At 46.8% G+C, this 15117-nt stretch overlaps 1 protein-coding gene across 1 annotated transcript; it reads right to left on the bottom strand.

The window, feature by feature from the left end:
• Window positions 1-624: 624 nt before the first annotated feature.
• LOC116463569 (nucleoside diphosphate kinase A) lies at window positions 625-9744 on the bottom strand. The gene is made up of 5 exons (XM_032146734.2): window positions 9353-9744; window positions 7225-7354; window positions 2590-2691; window positions 1418-1530; window positions 625-961 (listed from the first exon to the last, which is right to left on the bottom strand). The coding sequence occupies exons 2-5, from the start codon at window positions 7348-7350 to the stop codon at window positions 844-846; spliced, it is 459 nt and encodes a 152-aa protein (XP_032002625.1). The 5' UTR covers window positions 7351-7354; window positions 9353-9744; the 3' UTR covers window positions 625-843.
• Between the last annotated feature and the right edge of the window lie 5373 nt (window positions 9745-15117).

Here is a 15117-nt window from a genome sequence, read left to right as displayed (position 1 = left end):
CAGGCTGAAGTACAGTAGCATGATCATGGTTCACTGCAGCCTTGGGCACCTGCCCACGCTTCCCCAGAAGATACCATTACAATAGCTAGCACTAGAGTGCATTTTTTTTTTTTTTTTTTTTTTTTTTTTTTGTAAAGATAGCGTCTTGCTATGTTGACCACCCCGGACTTGAACTTCTGGCCTCTAGCGATTCTCCCCCTCAGCCTCCTGAATAGCTGGGATTAAAGGCATGAGCCATCGTACCCAGCCTAATTTTTCTTTTTTTTTTTTTTTTTTTAGTGAGACAGGGTCTTGCTATGTTACCCAGGCTGGTCTCCCACCTCAGCCTCCCAAGTAGCTGGTATCACAAGCACAAGCCAGCACACCCAGCCCTCATGTTTTCTTTCATTTCTGATGAATCCTCTGCACCTAGTCCAGTCTTGGCCACGTAGCACATGCTCCATAGATGCCTGCTGAGCAGCTCAGTGCCAAGAGTGGAAGGGATGCAGGGGTTAAGAGGGGCAGGAAAAGAATGCCTGTGTTTATGTGAGATCTCAATATAAATCATTTTATAGTATTTACACTCTCTATTAGGTCAGGTTATTCAGTGTACATGAAAAGAAGAAAAAAAAAAGCAATAAAACGATACGAAGTAATGAACTCAATGAATCCTATGGTGGGAGGAAGCATTTTAATCAGATGGTAGGGGATGGTAACACTGTACAGGGAGCACTCACAGCTCCAAGAGCTTCCCTCCAAATTATGACGAAGTTTCTGTAAATAACCAGATTTCCTACAGCCTGGTCCTCTGCCCATGGGAAGGAGGGGAAATGGATGTGAAAAGCACTGTGGTCTGCCCTACTGTCATTCATAGATCCAGTTCTGAGCACAGCTCGTGTAATCTACCAGTTCCTCAGGGTGAAACCACAGGCCGATCTCCTTCTCTGCACTCTCCACGGAATCACTGCCATGTATAATGTTCCTGGGTGGAGAAAGAGACAGTCACGTGACCAAGACCAGAAGGATTAAAATGCACCCATTGCCAGAACTCTACAGCCATGGCAGCAAAAAGCTGAAGCTCCATGGACATTAGACCATGTTAAAAGAAAAAGCCTACGATGGCCATTCATGTAGGGGTGAAAAATGCTCTCCCCACATCCAGCCCTCCCGGCCACACTGCTGCAAACAGTGAGAGCCTTCAGGAAAGACTGTGGCCAGCGAAGTGTGTTGTACCAGGTTCTACACTTTGTGTAACAGAGGTACAGGTACAGTGATGTTAACACCCAAAGCCAAACGCCAACTTAACAGGGAGGAAAACAATAAACTCCGATAAAATCAACCTGCATATGGTATCGTGTCTACCTCCAGCCTCAGAAACCCAAATCCTTGTGGCAGTAAATCAGATTTTGGAAAAGGGGGGAAAATACCAAAATCTCACCTGCCAACTTGTATGCAGAAGTCTCCACGGATGGTCCCAGGCTTGGAGTCTGCAGGGTTGGTCTCCCCGAGCATGACTCGGCCTGTCTTCACCACATTCAGCCCCTCCCAGACCTCCAAGGACAGAAGAAGACATGGTCAAAGAATAAAACCAATCGCAGCAGAAAATCTGGCAACTATTAATTCAAAAAAGGAAAAATAAAAAGGCCCCTTAAGATGACATTCATTCATGAACAAATGTTTATAGGTATCCACTTATTCCAGCACTGAGGATCCTGGTCTCCCTGCCCTCATGCTTGCCTTCCTACAATGTATTCTCCATACAGCAACCAGAGCAGCCTCCTTAAAATGCCAAGTGTGGGCAGGGCGCGGTGGCTCACGCCTGTAATCCCAGCACTTTGGGAGGCCGAGGTGGGAGGATCACGAGGTCAGGAGATCGAGACCATCCTGGCTAACACGGTGAAGCCCTGTCTCTACTAAAAATACAAAAAGATTAGCTGGGCATGGTGGCGGGCGCCTGTAGTCCCAGCTACTCGGGAGGCTGAGGGAGAAGAATGGCATGAAGCCAGGAGGTGGAGCTTGTGGTGAGACGAGATGGTGTCACTGCACTCCAGCTGGGCGACAGAGCAAGACTGTGTCTCAAAAAAAAAAAAAAAAAATGCCAAGTGTGAAGTGTCCCATAGCTTTCCAGCACTCAGGAAGTACGTGGTCAACACACCCCTAAGAGAGGAGGCCCCTGCCCATGCCTCCGAACTCTTCACATCCCAACTTCCCTCCCACCCATCAGGCTTCAGGCATTTCAACTCTCCTCCCGTACTTCAAAAAGCCAAGCTCATTCCCACCCTGGGAACTTATGCACATGCTGTTTGCTTGGCTGGAAATGTTTTTCACTGTGATTCTGTACATGGCTGGCTGCTTCTTGTCATTCAGATCGCAGCTTAAAAATTGCATTTTTGATCATCCAATCTAAAGTGATCACTTGCTACTCCTATTCATTTCTGGGCATATCACTAACCTATTTCATTTCTGAAGCCTATCACTAACCATTAGCTGATATATGAAAACAGATATCTATTTGGTCTCATTCATGACTGTATCCCCAGTGTCTAGAGGAGAGCCTAGCGCAGACAACAAGCAATGCATACTTGGAGTATCCCACACAGGCACACTCACCATGGCAACTACCGGCCCTGAGTGCATGTATTTCACCAGGCCGGCAAAGAATGGACGATCCTTCAGGTCAACGTAGTGTTCCTTGAGAAGATCTTCAGAAGCCTATTCAACAGGACAGAGAATGAGAATAGCCCCCAAACCATCTAAGAACATATAATCCATTTAATTCCCCCTCACCCACCCTGCTATGTAAAACACGAGCGGTTGGGCTCACTGATTCTGTTATAACCCAATTCATTCTCCATACTGGAAGGTAGCAGTGACAGGACTAAATGTACTTCTCCAATTTTATATCAGTTGTCTCCCTATTGGCATTGACTGATAATAAAACCACAGAACATTAAAATTAAATCCAGCTATCTCATTTAAAAAAAAAATCAAACTCCTAGGCTCAAGTGATCCTCCTGCCTCAGACTCCTGAGTAGATAGGACTGTAGACACACACTACCAGACTTAGCTAATTTTATTTATTTATTTAGAGACAGAGTCTCCCTTGTCACCCAGGCTGGAGTGCAGTGGCGCGATCCTGGTGATCCTGACTTACTGCAACCTCCACCTCCCGGGTTCAAGTGATTTTCCTGCCTCAGCCTCCCAAGTAGCTGGGATTACAGGTGGCCGCCATCATGCCCAGCCAATTTTTGTATTTTTAGTAGAAACAGGGTTTCACCATGTTGGCCAGGCTGGTCTCAAACTCCTGACCGCAGGTGATCTGCCTGCCTTGGCCTCCGAAAGTGCTGAGACTACAGGCGTAAGCCACCGCGCCCAGCCATACCTGGCTAATTTTTTAAAATTATTTGTAGAGATAGGGTCTCACTATGTTGCCCAGGCTGGTCTCAAACTCCTGGACTCAAGTGATCCTCCAGCCTCCGCCTCCCAAAGTGCTGGGCTTACAGGCATGACCCACAATGCCTGGCCCTCAACCATCTCATTTTAGACAGGAAAATCAACAATACAATAAATTTCCATTCCCAGAGCAAACCCCAAATAAAATGTTAGAAGGACACCAGGAAGCAAGTCTTGGCATTTGATGAGCAGCAAACTAAACCAGGCCATTACCCAGGGATGCTTCACGTTTATTCAGAGGATAAAAGCCCAGCGTGATGACCATGTGATTACCAAAGGTATCTGCAAATCACCCAAAAGTGCATGACATCTAGCAATAAATAATTTTGCTGAAAAATGAATTAGAACTTCTCATACTGCAAGGCTAATATGTGGGAACAAATCAAGTTAGCTAGAGAACAAACCATCTGCTTAGCAGTTTCAACTCAATTTGGCTGTGTTCTCTTTTGTACTGCATATATGCTTGTTAAAATCTAACAGGGTCCCATGGTTTTTCCAGCTCTGTGGTACTGCATTGGATGACACATATCACACACATTAGAGACACACACAAATGTGGAGACTGGCTGCCCAAAAGCCCTATCATTCAGCCACCAGTTATCATCACTTGCCAAAGTAAAATTATATAGCCATATAATCATTCCATGGTAGGGATCCAACCCTCGCCCTGTCCTTTCCTATCCGAATGGAAGACTTTTGTTGTGGAAGTCTCCTCACAGACGCTGAGGTGACCTTCCCTTATCAGAATACTCTTTTAATTCTATTAATTGGTTCCAACTGTATTTTTGTTGGTTTTGTTGTTTGTTTGTTTTGAGACAAGGTTTTTCTGTCACCCAGGCTGGAGTGCAATGGCATGATCATAGCTCACTGCGGCCTCAAACTCCCAGGCTCAAGCAATCCTCTTGCCTCAGATTCTCAGTAGCTAGGATTACAGGTGTGCACCACTACACCTGGCTAACTGATTTATCTTTTTCTGAGACAGGGTCTTGCTCTGTTACCCAGGCTAGAGTGCAGTGGCTCGATCTCCGCTCACTGCAACCTCACCTCCCGAGTTCAAGCCATCCTCCCGCCTCAGCCTCCCTGGTAGCTGGGACTACAGGCATGTGCCATCACACCCAGCTAAAATTTGTATTTTTAGTAGAGATGGGGTTTCACCATGTTGGCCATGCTGGTCTTGAACTCCTGACCTCAGATGATCCGCCCACCTTGACCTCCCAAAATGCTGGGATTACAGGTGTGAGCCACCACACCAGGCCCTAACTGATTATCTTTAGTCTGCAAAACAGATCACAGGCTTTTTTAAGGGCTTGGGGTTTGGGAACCTCAAGTTCTCTCTTGCTTCCTACCTCCACACCAGATTTAAATGCCCCTTTAGAGTCATGGCAGCTATCCTTCCATCCATTCTTCACCAAACCCTTATATCCTTAATAGGAAATTCAATGTAAAGGAGAAAATGTCTGCACTCAGGGGTCAGAGAGACTCAAGTTAAAATCCCAGCAGCATCACTGTATGCTACCAGGCACATCTCTGAACCTCTCCAAGCCTTAGGTTGCTCATCACTAACAACCACGAGAACAGCAGTAAGTACTTCTCAAGGCTGGCATAAAGACTAAATCAGAAAACGTATGTGCCCAGCATATGGTAAATGCCTGATCAACAACACATTCATTTCATGTTACCTTCTGCTGTGATGTGAATATGTCCCCCAAAGTTCACATGTTGGAAATTTAATCCTTGATGCAACCATCATGGGAGGTGGGGCCTAATGGGAGGTGTTCAGGTCATGAGGGCTTCACCCTGATGAATAGATTAATGTCTTATCTCAGGAGTGGGTTTGTTATAAAATCAAGATCAGCCCCCTCTTGCTTTCTCTCTAGCTCTCTCTCACTCTTGCTCTCTCTTGCCCTTCCATTCTGCCATTGGGATGATGAAGCAAGAAAACCTTCATTAGATGCCAGCTCCTTGACCTTGGACACCATATTCTCCTCTCAGCATGAACATCAGTCTACCCTCTTTTACATTAAAGCAGTTTTTCTTTTCTTTTTTTTCTTTTTTTTTGGAGATGGAGCCTCCCAAAGTGCTGGGATGACAGGCAAGTCACCATGCCGGCCCTAAAGCAGTTTTTCTAAAATATCACATAGGAAGTAAATCGCAAGTCAAACTAAATTTTAAAATGCACTAGAAGGGTCCAAAATTGATTCCCTTTTAGGAAAACATACTATCCCCTACTTGACTTGAGAATTGGAATTCTTTTTTTTTTTTCTTTTTTTTGAGACAGAGTCTCCCTCTGTTGCCCAGGCTGCGGTGTGGTGCAATCTCGGCTCACTGAAACCTCCGCCTCCTGGGTTCAAAAGCAATTCTTTTTTTTTTTGGAGATGGAGTTTCACTCTTGTTGCACGGGCTGGAGTGCAATGATGCGATCTCGGTCACTGCAACCTCCACCTGCCCAGTTCAAGCGATTCTCCTATCTCAGCCACCCGAGTAGGTGGGATTACAGGCGCATGCCACCACGCCTTGCTAATTTTTGTATTTTTAGTAGAGATGGGGTTTCATCGCATTGGTCAGGCAGTCTCCAACTCCTGACCTCAGGTGATCAGCCCACCTCGGCCTCCCAAAATGCTAGGATTACAGGCGTGAGCCACCATGCCTGGCCAGTTCAAGCAATTCTTATGTCTCAGCCTGCTGAGTAGCTGGGATTACAGGCGCCCGCCCTGATGCCCGGCTAATTTTTGTATTTTTAGTAGAGACGGGGTTTCGCCATGTTGGCCAGGCTGGTCTTGAACTCCTGACCTCAAGTAACCTGCCCACCTTGGCTTCCCAAAGTGCTGGGATTACAGGCGTGAGCCATACGTCTCGCCCAGCCAAGAATTTGGATTCTTATCTCTAGAATTTGTTTGAAGGAGGGTTATTGGTCAATCAATCATTTGCATTTATCAAAAGATTGCTTTGTAAGTAGCTTGCAGGTACATCTGCCCTCTGCTATTTCAGAAGAACCTCCCCAAAACCAAAACCATAGTTTTCCTCCACAAGCTCCTATGATACCTAATGTATGCTAAACAATAAGCATTTATTAGTGTCTAGTAATTGATGATGGAAAGATTTTCTTGCTAAAAAAACAATGTGTCTCAAAGGGGGAAAAAATCTCTCTAAAATTATCTGCTCCGGAAGCTCAAGACCAAGAACTCAAACACGCTCAGCTCTGAGTCAGAAATTACAGAGGTGCAGTCAGATGTGGAACTCCGCACTGCTTTTCTCATAGCAATGCACCTCATGTCACAGAGCCTATTTTGGAAAATCCTAAATAACTTGGTTTATTACAAGATGTTGCCAAACGCTAGGGCACTGAGGAGTTTCCAGGTCTCAAGACACTTGTGTTCACTCTACCATGGAGAAGTTTAAATAAGAAAGACGGGAAGAGGCCGGGCGCGGTGGCTCACGCTTGTAATCCCAGCACTTTGGGAGGCCGAGGCGGGCGGATCACGAGGTCAGGAGATCAAGACCACTGTGAAACCCTGTCTCTACTAAAAATACAAAAAAATTAGCCGGGCGTGGTGGCGGGCGCCTGTAGTCCCAGCTACTCGGAGAGGCTGAGGCAGGAGAATGGCGTGAACCCGGGAGACGGAGTTTGCAGTGAGCCGAGATTGCGCCACTGCACTCCAGCCTGGGTGACAGAGCGAGACTCCGTCTCAAGAAAAACAAAAAACAAACAAGAAAGACGGGAAGAAACAGGTTAATCACAGTGTTCTCCTATAGTATGAAGGAATCAAAATGGGAACAATGAAGTCCACTTACTTGCATGAATTTCAGACCAACAAGGCGGAATCCTTTCTGCTCAAAACGCTTGATAATCTCTCCCACAAGACCCCGCTGGACCCCATCTGGTTTGATTGCAATGAAGGTACGCTCACAGTTGGCCATGGTCCTGGGGGTAGGCAGGTAGAGGAATGAAACAGCACTGAATCACTTGCCTACATCATCATCCTTCTCAAGCAGATTATCCCATAAAGCTGGTTTAAATCTGTCGGGTCAGCTCCAGGTCTCCCTCTGGTAAAAACCCAATTCCTCCCCAGGCCCCTCATCTATGAACTAATATGTCAACGTGGGAAAGGATCCAAAAGCAAGGACTATAATTTCTATCCCATTTGATTTACTTTATTTTCATTTGTTTTGGTTTTTGTGGGGTTTTTTTAGAGATGGGGTTTCACTATGTTGCCCAGGCTGGTCTCGAACTCCTGTCCTCATGTGATCCGCCCACCTCGGCCTACCAAAGTGCTGGGATTATGGCCATGAGCCACTGCGCCCAGCCCCATTTGATTTTTTTTTTTTTTTTTTTTGGTATGGAGTCTTGCTCTTTTGCCCAGGATGGAGTGCAGTGGTGGACCTTGGCTCACTGCAACCTCCACTTCCCAGGCAAGCAACTCTCCTACCTCAACCTCCCAAATAGCTGGGACTACAGGCGCGTGCCACCACACCCAGCTAATTTTTGTATTTTTTTTTTTTAGTAGAGATGGGGTTTCACCATGTTGGCCAAGCTGGTCTCCAACTCCTGACCTCAAGTAATCTGCCCACCTCAGCCTCCCAAAGTGCTGGGATTACAGGCGTGAGCCCCGTGAGCCTGACCGCCATTTGATTTAATAAGCTTCTTTTAAACATCTACTGTGCACCAAACACTGTGGTGGAACTAGGATACAGGATGTTAAAAAGAAGGCACTATCTTTCTCAATAATCAAGCTTGGGAGAAACTACACTGATGAAAACTTTTACTAATGTGAAAGTGATGTCTGCTACAAAGCAGTAAGAAATAATGGTTTGACTTAATGCCCCATTAGGGGTTTTAGAGAATATATCTTTACAACCCCCTTCATTTTACAAATGAGGAAACAGGACCAGAGCACCAGAATGAAGGCCAAAACCCAGAATTCCCAACCCATTAATCCATTCTTGTAATGTTATACTACACTTTGCAATGTAAAGAATATTTTGACTGGCCAATAAACGGTGGGGTGTGGGAGAACTACAGACATTAGGAATATCTGAAACGGGACATCATAGTGAAAGGAAGCCTCGAGAGTACCTATTCCGTCCAGATCCCTCATTTTACAGAAAACTGGGCTCATGACCTACCCTGTGTCACAGCTTGAGATAGGAGGCCCCTCGCCTTGAAAGGCAATCCCTACTGTAGACAGTAGCACCACCTCTTGGCCCCATCTTCCTGTCCTTTAGTTAACCTCTTCTAACAGCATGTTAACACTGTAGTCCAGTTTCTTTTTGTGTGTCTGCCTCCCCACCGGTCTCCGGCCTGCATACCAGGCTGATTTACTCCTGTGTAGGGCTATGGTACCTAGCCACAGGGCCTAGCAGTCAGTAAGAGCAAAGAAAACCATTTATCATCATTCTGCAACTTCCAAAAAAAAAAAAAAAAAAAAAGAGAGACAAGGCCCAAAGACGGCGGAGAATCGCCCGATGGGGTGCGGGGCAAGCACAGATTGTCCAGGAGAAAACAGGACTAAAGCGCCAGAAATAGACCCTAAAAGTGTCCCTTCATATCGATCCCGGTGACAACAGTAAGCACTCAGTGCTTGCTGAATGAATGACACACACACACCCTTCATTTATTCAGCAAGCACTTACAGAGCGCCAACTCCGTGCCCGGCACCGCTCTCGACAGAGACAAATAAGGCACAGCCCTGTCGCCGCGGCCTGACAAGAAAGGCGGCCACCGACCAAGGCGAGTCCACGTGGCGTGGGACGTGCGCCGACCGGTCTGCACTTGTCCACAGGCGCTCCCTGCCCCTCCTCCCATCCGATCCTCCTCGCCGCCTCTTAGAGCTGAACTCAACTCTTCACTAACCCCTCACCTAACCCTCTCCCGCGACTACACTCCCTTCCTTTTCCTCTCAGGGTCCCGAACACCTCTTACCCTTCCAGCTGCTTAGGCTTGAACTCCGGCTGCAGCCGCCAGCACCCGAGACGCGCCCGGGACCCACGTGGTTCGCAGCACTTGCACGCACGGAACGCTTCTGCGCAGATCCGCTGCCGGAGAGCCCATTTTGCAGAACACCGCTCGCCCACGCTTCCTCTTGGGAGTAGGCAGTCATTCTAGGGAACAACTTCCTGCTGTTTAACTTCCGGCGCTAGCTTTTTCAGACCTTTCCGGTTAGCTACTTGCGTTCTTCCCTCCATCCCGGGTTCTCTGACTCACTTCCTTCGTTCGCGAGCAAATGGGCTTCCCGAGAGGTGGCGCTCACACGTTGCATGAAGTCCAAAAAGCGCCTGACCTAGAAGCCGACTTTTCGCTCCCGCTTTGTGTTTATTCACCTTTTCTAGCCTGTCAAGCAAAAAATTGTATTGAGTACCTACAATGTGGACGCATTATTCTAGGGATACAACAGTATGCTGTCTTGGAGCTTCTGGGGGGGATGGGAGTATAGGAAAACAAGAGACAAATAAGCAAATTAATATGTAATAGATCTCATTATGTAAGTGCTGTGAAGGAAAGGCCAGAGAAATCTCTGAGGAAGTGATAACAGAATAGACCTGCGTGAAGTGAGGGAGCCAGCCCAGTGATTCTCCGAGAGCCACGTATTACGGTGGACATCGAGTGGTAGAAAATGCCGTTAGAATAGAGCCAAATCTTACGTTGTGAGATGCCAATACAGATTTTGCACAAGGTATAACATCATCACTAACATACGTCTTCAAAAAAACATTCCCACTGCCCTAAGGGGAAATGAACGGGGGAAAGGTACGAAAATGGAATCAGGAGCCTTTTCAACAAATGATGCTGGAGCAATTGGACGAATATAGACCCAAAGAACCTCAACCTAAACCTCACACCTTACACAAAATTCACTCAAAATGAATCATAGATTTAAATGTAAAACAATAAATCACTTATGGGGAAAAAAGAGTTAAAAAAATCCTCAGGACCTAGGACCAGGCAAATAGTTATTAGACGACACCAAAAGACCAATCTATACAAGGAAAAAGTTGATAAATTGGAACTTACTGAAATTTAAAACTTTTGGCCGAGCGCGGTAGCTCACGCCCCTAATCCCAGCACGTTGGGAAGCGGCAGCGGGAGGATCACTTGAGCTCAGGAATTCGAGACCAGCATGAGCAACATGGTGAAACCACGTCGCTACCAAAAATACAAAAATTAGCCGGGCGTGGTTGCAGGCGCCTGTAGTCCCAGCTACTTGGGAGGCTGAGGCAGGAGAATCGCTTGAACCCGGGAGGCAGAGGTTGCAGTGAGCCGAGATTGCGCCAAGGCACTCCAGCCTGGGCGACAGAGTGAGACTCGGTCTCAAAAAAATAAAAAATAAATAAAATAAATAAGTAAAATTTCATTATTCTCCTGTTTTCTTTTTTTTCTTTTTGAGACCGAGTCTCGCTTTGTCCCAGGGACTACAGTGTGTACCTGTAGTCCCAGCTACACACTACCAAGCCAGGTCGAATTTTTTTTCTTTCTTTTTTTTTTTTTTTTTGTGAGACAGTCTCACTGTGTCGCCCAGGCTAGAGTCCAGTGGCATGATTTCGGCTCACTGCAATCTCTGCCTCCTAGGTTCAAGCAATTCTCCTGCCTCAGCCTCCCGAGTAGCAGGGATTATAGGCCCAAGCCACCAAGCCTGGCTAATTTTTGTATTTTTAGTAGAGACAAGGTTTCACCATGTTGGCCAGGCTGGTATAGAACTCCTGACCTCCAGTGATCCGTCCGCCTCGGCCTCCCAAAGTGCTGGGATTACAGGCATGAGCCACTGCGCCCAGCTGATTTTTTTGTTTTGTTTTGTTTTGTTTTGTTTTGAGAGGGAGTCTCACTCTGTCACTCAGGCTGGAGTGCAGTAGCGCAACCTCGGCTTCCCTGCAACGTCCGCCTCCTGAGTTCAAGAAATTCTCCTGCCTCAGCCTCCCGAGTAGCTGGGAGCACAGGCGCCCGCCACCACACCCAGCTAATTTTTTGTATTTTTTTTTGAGACGGAGTCTCGCTCTGTCGCCCAGGCTGGAGTGCAGTGGCGCGATCTCGGCTCACTGCAAGCTCCGCTTCCCGGGTTGATGCCATTCTCCTGCCTCAGCCTCCCAAGTAGCTGGGACTACAGGCGCCCGCCACCACACCTGCTAATTTTTTATATTTTTAGTAGAGACGGGGTTTCACCATGTTAACCAGGATGGTCTCGATCTCCTGACCTTGTGATCCGCCCGCCTCGGCCTCCCAAAGTGCTGGGATTACAGGCGTGAGCCACCGTGCCTGGCCATTTTTTGTATTTTTAATAGAGACAGGGTTTCACCATGTTGGCAAGGCTGGTCTCAAACTTCTGACCTCATGATTCGCCTGCCTCAGCCTCCTAAAGTGCTGGGATGACAGGCGTGAGTCACCATGCCCAGCCCAGTCTGCACAGTGCCAGAACCCAGGCCCTAAACCATGTGTGTGCTGCATCATGACGCACAAGGCTTTATTCTTCTGTCTCACTGCCATTCAGTGAGATGGGGTGCAAATAAATCATAACCAGAGACAAGGAAATGACATAATTAGTTTTTATTACTATTATTATTATTATTATTATTATATAGAGACAGGGTCTCCCTGTTGCCCAGGCTGGTCTCGAACTCCTGGACTCAAGGGATCTTCCTGCCTCAGCCTGCCAAAGTGCTGGGATTACAAGTGTGAGCTACCGTGCCCTGCCAACATAATTGTTTTTAAATGCAACTTGAGACCAAGAAGATGGCTAGCTCTAATACTGTACAAAGAATGGAATTGATTCAGGACGTAACTCCCTGTTATTAAAGATTTAAGGAATCAGAACAACTAATGCATTATGCCTGTGTGTGAGAAGAGAAAAACATCTTGGGATGCAGGGCAAAGAGAGAACATTCGTAACACCAATTGAGAATGAGCCCCCAGGGAATCTTCACTGCTCATAATCAAGAATGAAGTATGAGCCCTCCCACCTTTGACTCCAGAGTCAACCAACAAATCAGACAGCAGGATCACTGGGTGAGGGTAATGGCCTGTGCTTTACAAAACCCACACACAGGTCATCTGTCCGCCTCTTGCTCTGGAATATGCATAGGCAAACTACCTCCTCAATGCTTCTGAGGCCCTGATTCCTGAGGGAGGCAGGAGGAGTGTTTTTTGGGAAATGTGCATTATTTGCTGATTGGGGAAGGTAGTCATGAGGGACTACTCACATAGTCTGGTGCTACAACCATATGAGGCAGGAAGTATTCTTATTTCTGTTTCACAGATGGAAAAACTGAGCACAGGAAGGTTAAATAACCTGCCCAAGGCCACAAAACTAATAAGTGGTAGAGCCTGGTTATGAACCCATCTTACTCTTGCTCCAGAGGTCACATTCTTTTTTTTATTTTTTAGATAGGATCTTGATCTGTCACCCAGGCCGGAGTGCAATGGTGCAATTTTGGCTCACTGCAGCCTTGAGCTCGTGGGATCAAAGGATCCTCCCACCTCAGCCATTCAAGCACCTGGGACCACAGGTGTGTGCCACCATACCCAGCTAATGGTTTGGTTTTGTTTTTTGTAGAGATGGGGTCTCACTATGTTGCCTAGGCTGGTCTCAAACTCCTGAGCTAAAGCAATCCTCCTGCTTCAGCCTCCCAACGTGTTGGGAATATAGGCATAAGCCACCAGGCCCAGCACAGAGTTAACATTCTTTTTTTTTCTTTTTTTTTTTTTGGCTGAGTTTCACTCCTGTTGCTCAGGCTGGAGTGCAATGGCACGATCTCAGCTCTCCGCAACTTCCGCCTCCCGGGTTCATGTGATCTCCCGCCTCAGCCTCCCGAGTAGCTGGGATTACAGGCACCCGCCACCACGCTTGGCAAATTTTGTATTCTTAGTAGAGACGGGGTTTCTCTATGTTGGTCAGGCTGGTCTCGAACTCCCAACCTCAGGTGATCTGCCTGCCTTGGCCTCCCAAAGTGCTGAGATGACAGGCATGAGCCACCGCACCCGGCTCAGAGCTCACATTCTTAACCACCATACTGTGTACCATAAACTGTGGTGTCCTCAGAAATCATAGACTTTCCTGGCATAATGAAACCTTAATGGTCACAATCCAAACCAAATTACATCAGTCATGTTTTTCCTTCTATTGAACTATACTACCTTGTTTGAAAGCCTTTCATTTTCTGCTTTTACCAGCAATGATTCTAATACCATCGATCTTGTCTCCTTAAGCTCCTTGACCATCTCTCCACTTATTTTTATATTCTCCTATAACCTTCTTGTTGTTTCCAGTTTCCGTGTTCTGAGATTAGGTACAATAAAACCTTTAGCAAAACCACAGGCTCTTTGCCTGTAACAGTCTCTCCACTTACTTTGACCCTGGTACAGTTTTTTAGGCTAAACCTCTCTGGGGGAAAGGATTATGTAGATGAAGAGGCTCAACGTTCAGGGGAGTGATTTAGCATTAATCTTCTTGCTTTGATGTGGTTTGACCCTAGACCCTATTGGGAGTCTTTGACAGAGGCCTGATATATTTTGTCTTTACCAATGGTGATTCTTGACTGGCTCCAGCTCTTCTTCGTCCCTTCAGCCTCTCTAATTTGGAGCTGAATATCATGTAATCTATAATTTCTAGAATACTATTTTTGTTTTTGGTTTTGTTTTTTTTTCAGATGAAGTCTCGCCCTGTTGCCCAGGTTGAAGTGTGGTGCCACAATCTCAGCTCACTGCATTCTACGCCTCCCAGGTTCAAGCATTTCTCATGCATCAGCCTCCTGAGTAGCTGGGATTACAGGCATGTGCCACCATGCCTGGCTAATTTTTTGTATTTTTAGTAGAGACAGGGTTACACTATGTTGCCCAGGCTGGTCGTGAACTCCTGGCCTCAAGCAATCCGCCCACCTAAGCTTCCCAAAATGTTGGGATTACAAGCGTAAACCACTGCAAGCCTGGCTACAATGCTATTGTTGAAGCGCCTTTTTGTATTTATCAGGATGCGCTAGGTTATGCTGCAGCGAGACATCCCACGTCTCAGTGGTTTAACAGAACCAAACTTTCTCATTCACCTAAAATCAAGGGCCAGCATCTCTTCAGTTAGCTGACCCCTGCAGCAACTCTAAGAACCTTTCCAACATGTAGCTCTGCCATCTCAGTACAAGGCCTAAGTGTACCACCGCAGAGGAAAGAAAGCTGGAGGATCACACAATACCCATTAAATGGTTGGTTTGGCCTAGAGGTGACACCTATCACTTCCAGCCCATTGACCAAACTAGTCAAATGGCTCTGCCTAAAGATAAAGGTTTTGGGAAATATGCGGGAACACTTGGCATTCTGTGAGCCAGAGATGTCTTTGCCTTTTTCTCACTAATATATGACACACTGGCCAGGCACAGCGGCTAGCGCCTGTAATCCCAGCTCTTTGGGAGGCCAAGGCAGGTGGATCACCTGAGGTCCAGAGTTTGAGACCAGCCTGACCTACATGGTGAAACCCTTTCTCTACTAAAAATACAAAAATTGGTTGGGTGTGGTGGCTCACACCTGTAATCCCAGCACTTTGGGAGGCCAAGGCGGGTGGATGATGAAGTCAAGAGTTCGAGACCGGCCAGGCGCGGTGGCTTACGCTTGTAATCCCAGCACTTTGGGAGGCCGAGGCGGGCGGATCACAAGGTCAGGAGATCGAGACCACGGTGAAACCCCGTCTCTATTAAAAAATACAAAAAAAAATT

The sequence above is a fragment of the Hylobates moloch genome, unplaced genomic scaffold (genome assembly GCF_009828535.3).
Source record: "Hylobates moloch isolate HMO894 unplaced genomic scaffold, HMol_V3 SCAFFOLD_42, whole genome shotgun sequence".
Lineage (NCBI taxonomy): Eukaryota > Metazoa > Chordata > Mammalia > Primates > Hylobatidae > Hylobates > Hylobates moloch.
The sequence above is the reverse complement of the archived record's forward strand: the minus strand, read 5'-3'. Positions and strand labels throughout refer to the sequence as shown.

Bases quoted from the DNA above. Each gene is read 5' to 3' on its own strand.
- LOC116463569 (XM_032146734.2), bottom strand. From the start codon at position 7,350: ATGGCCAACTGTGAGCGTACCTTCATTGCAATCAAACCAGATGGGGTC. The intron at 2,692-7,224 runs GTAAGTGGACTT...CCTGTTGAATAG, and splicing joins TTGGTCTGAAATTCATGCAA to GCTTCTGAAGATCTTCTCAA. The intron at 1,531-2,589 runs GTGAGTGTGCCT...CTGTCCTTGGAG, and splicing joins CAGGGCCGGTAGTTGCCATG to GTCTGGGAGGGGCTGAATGT.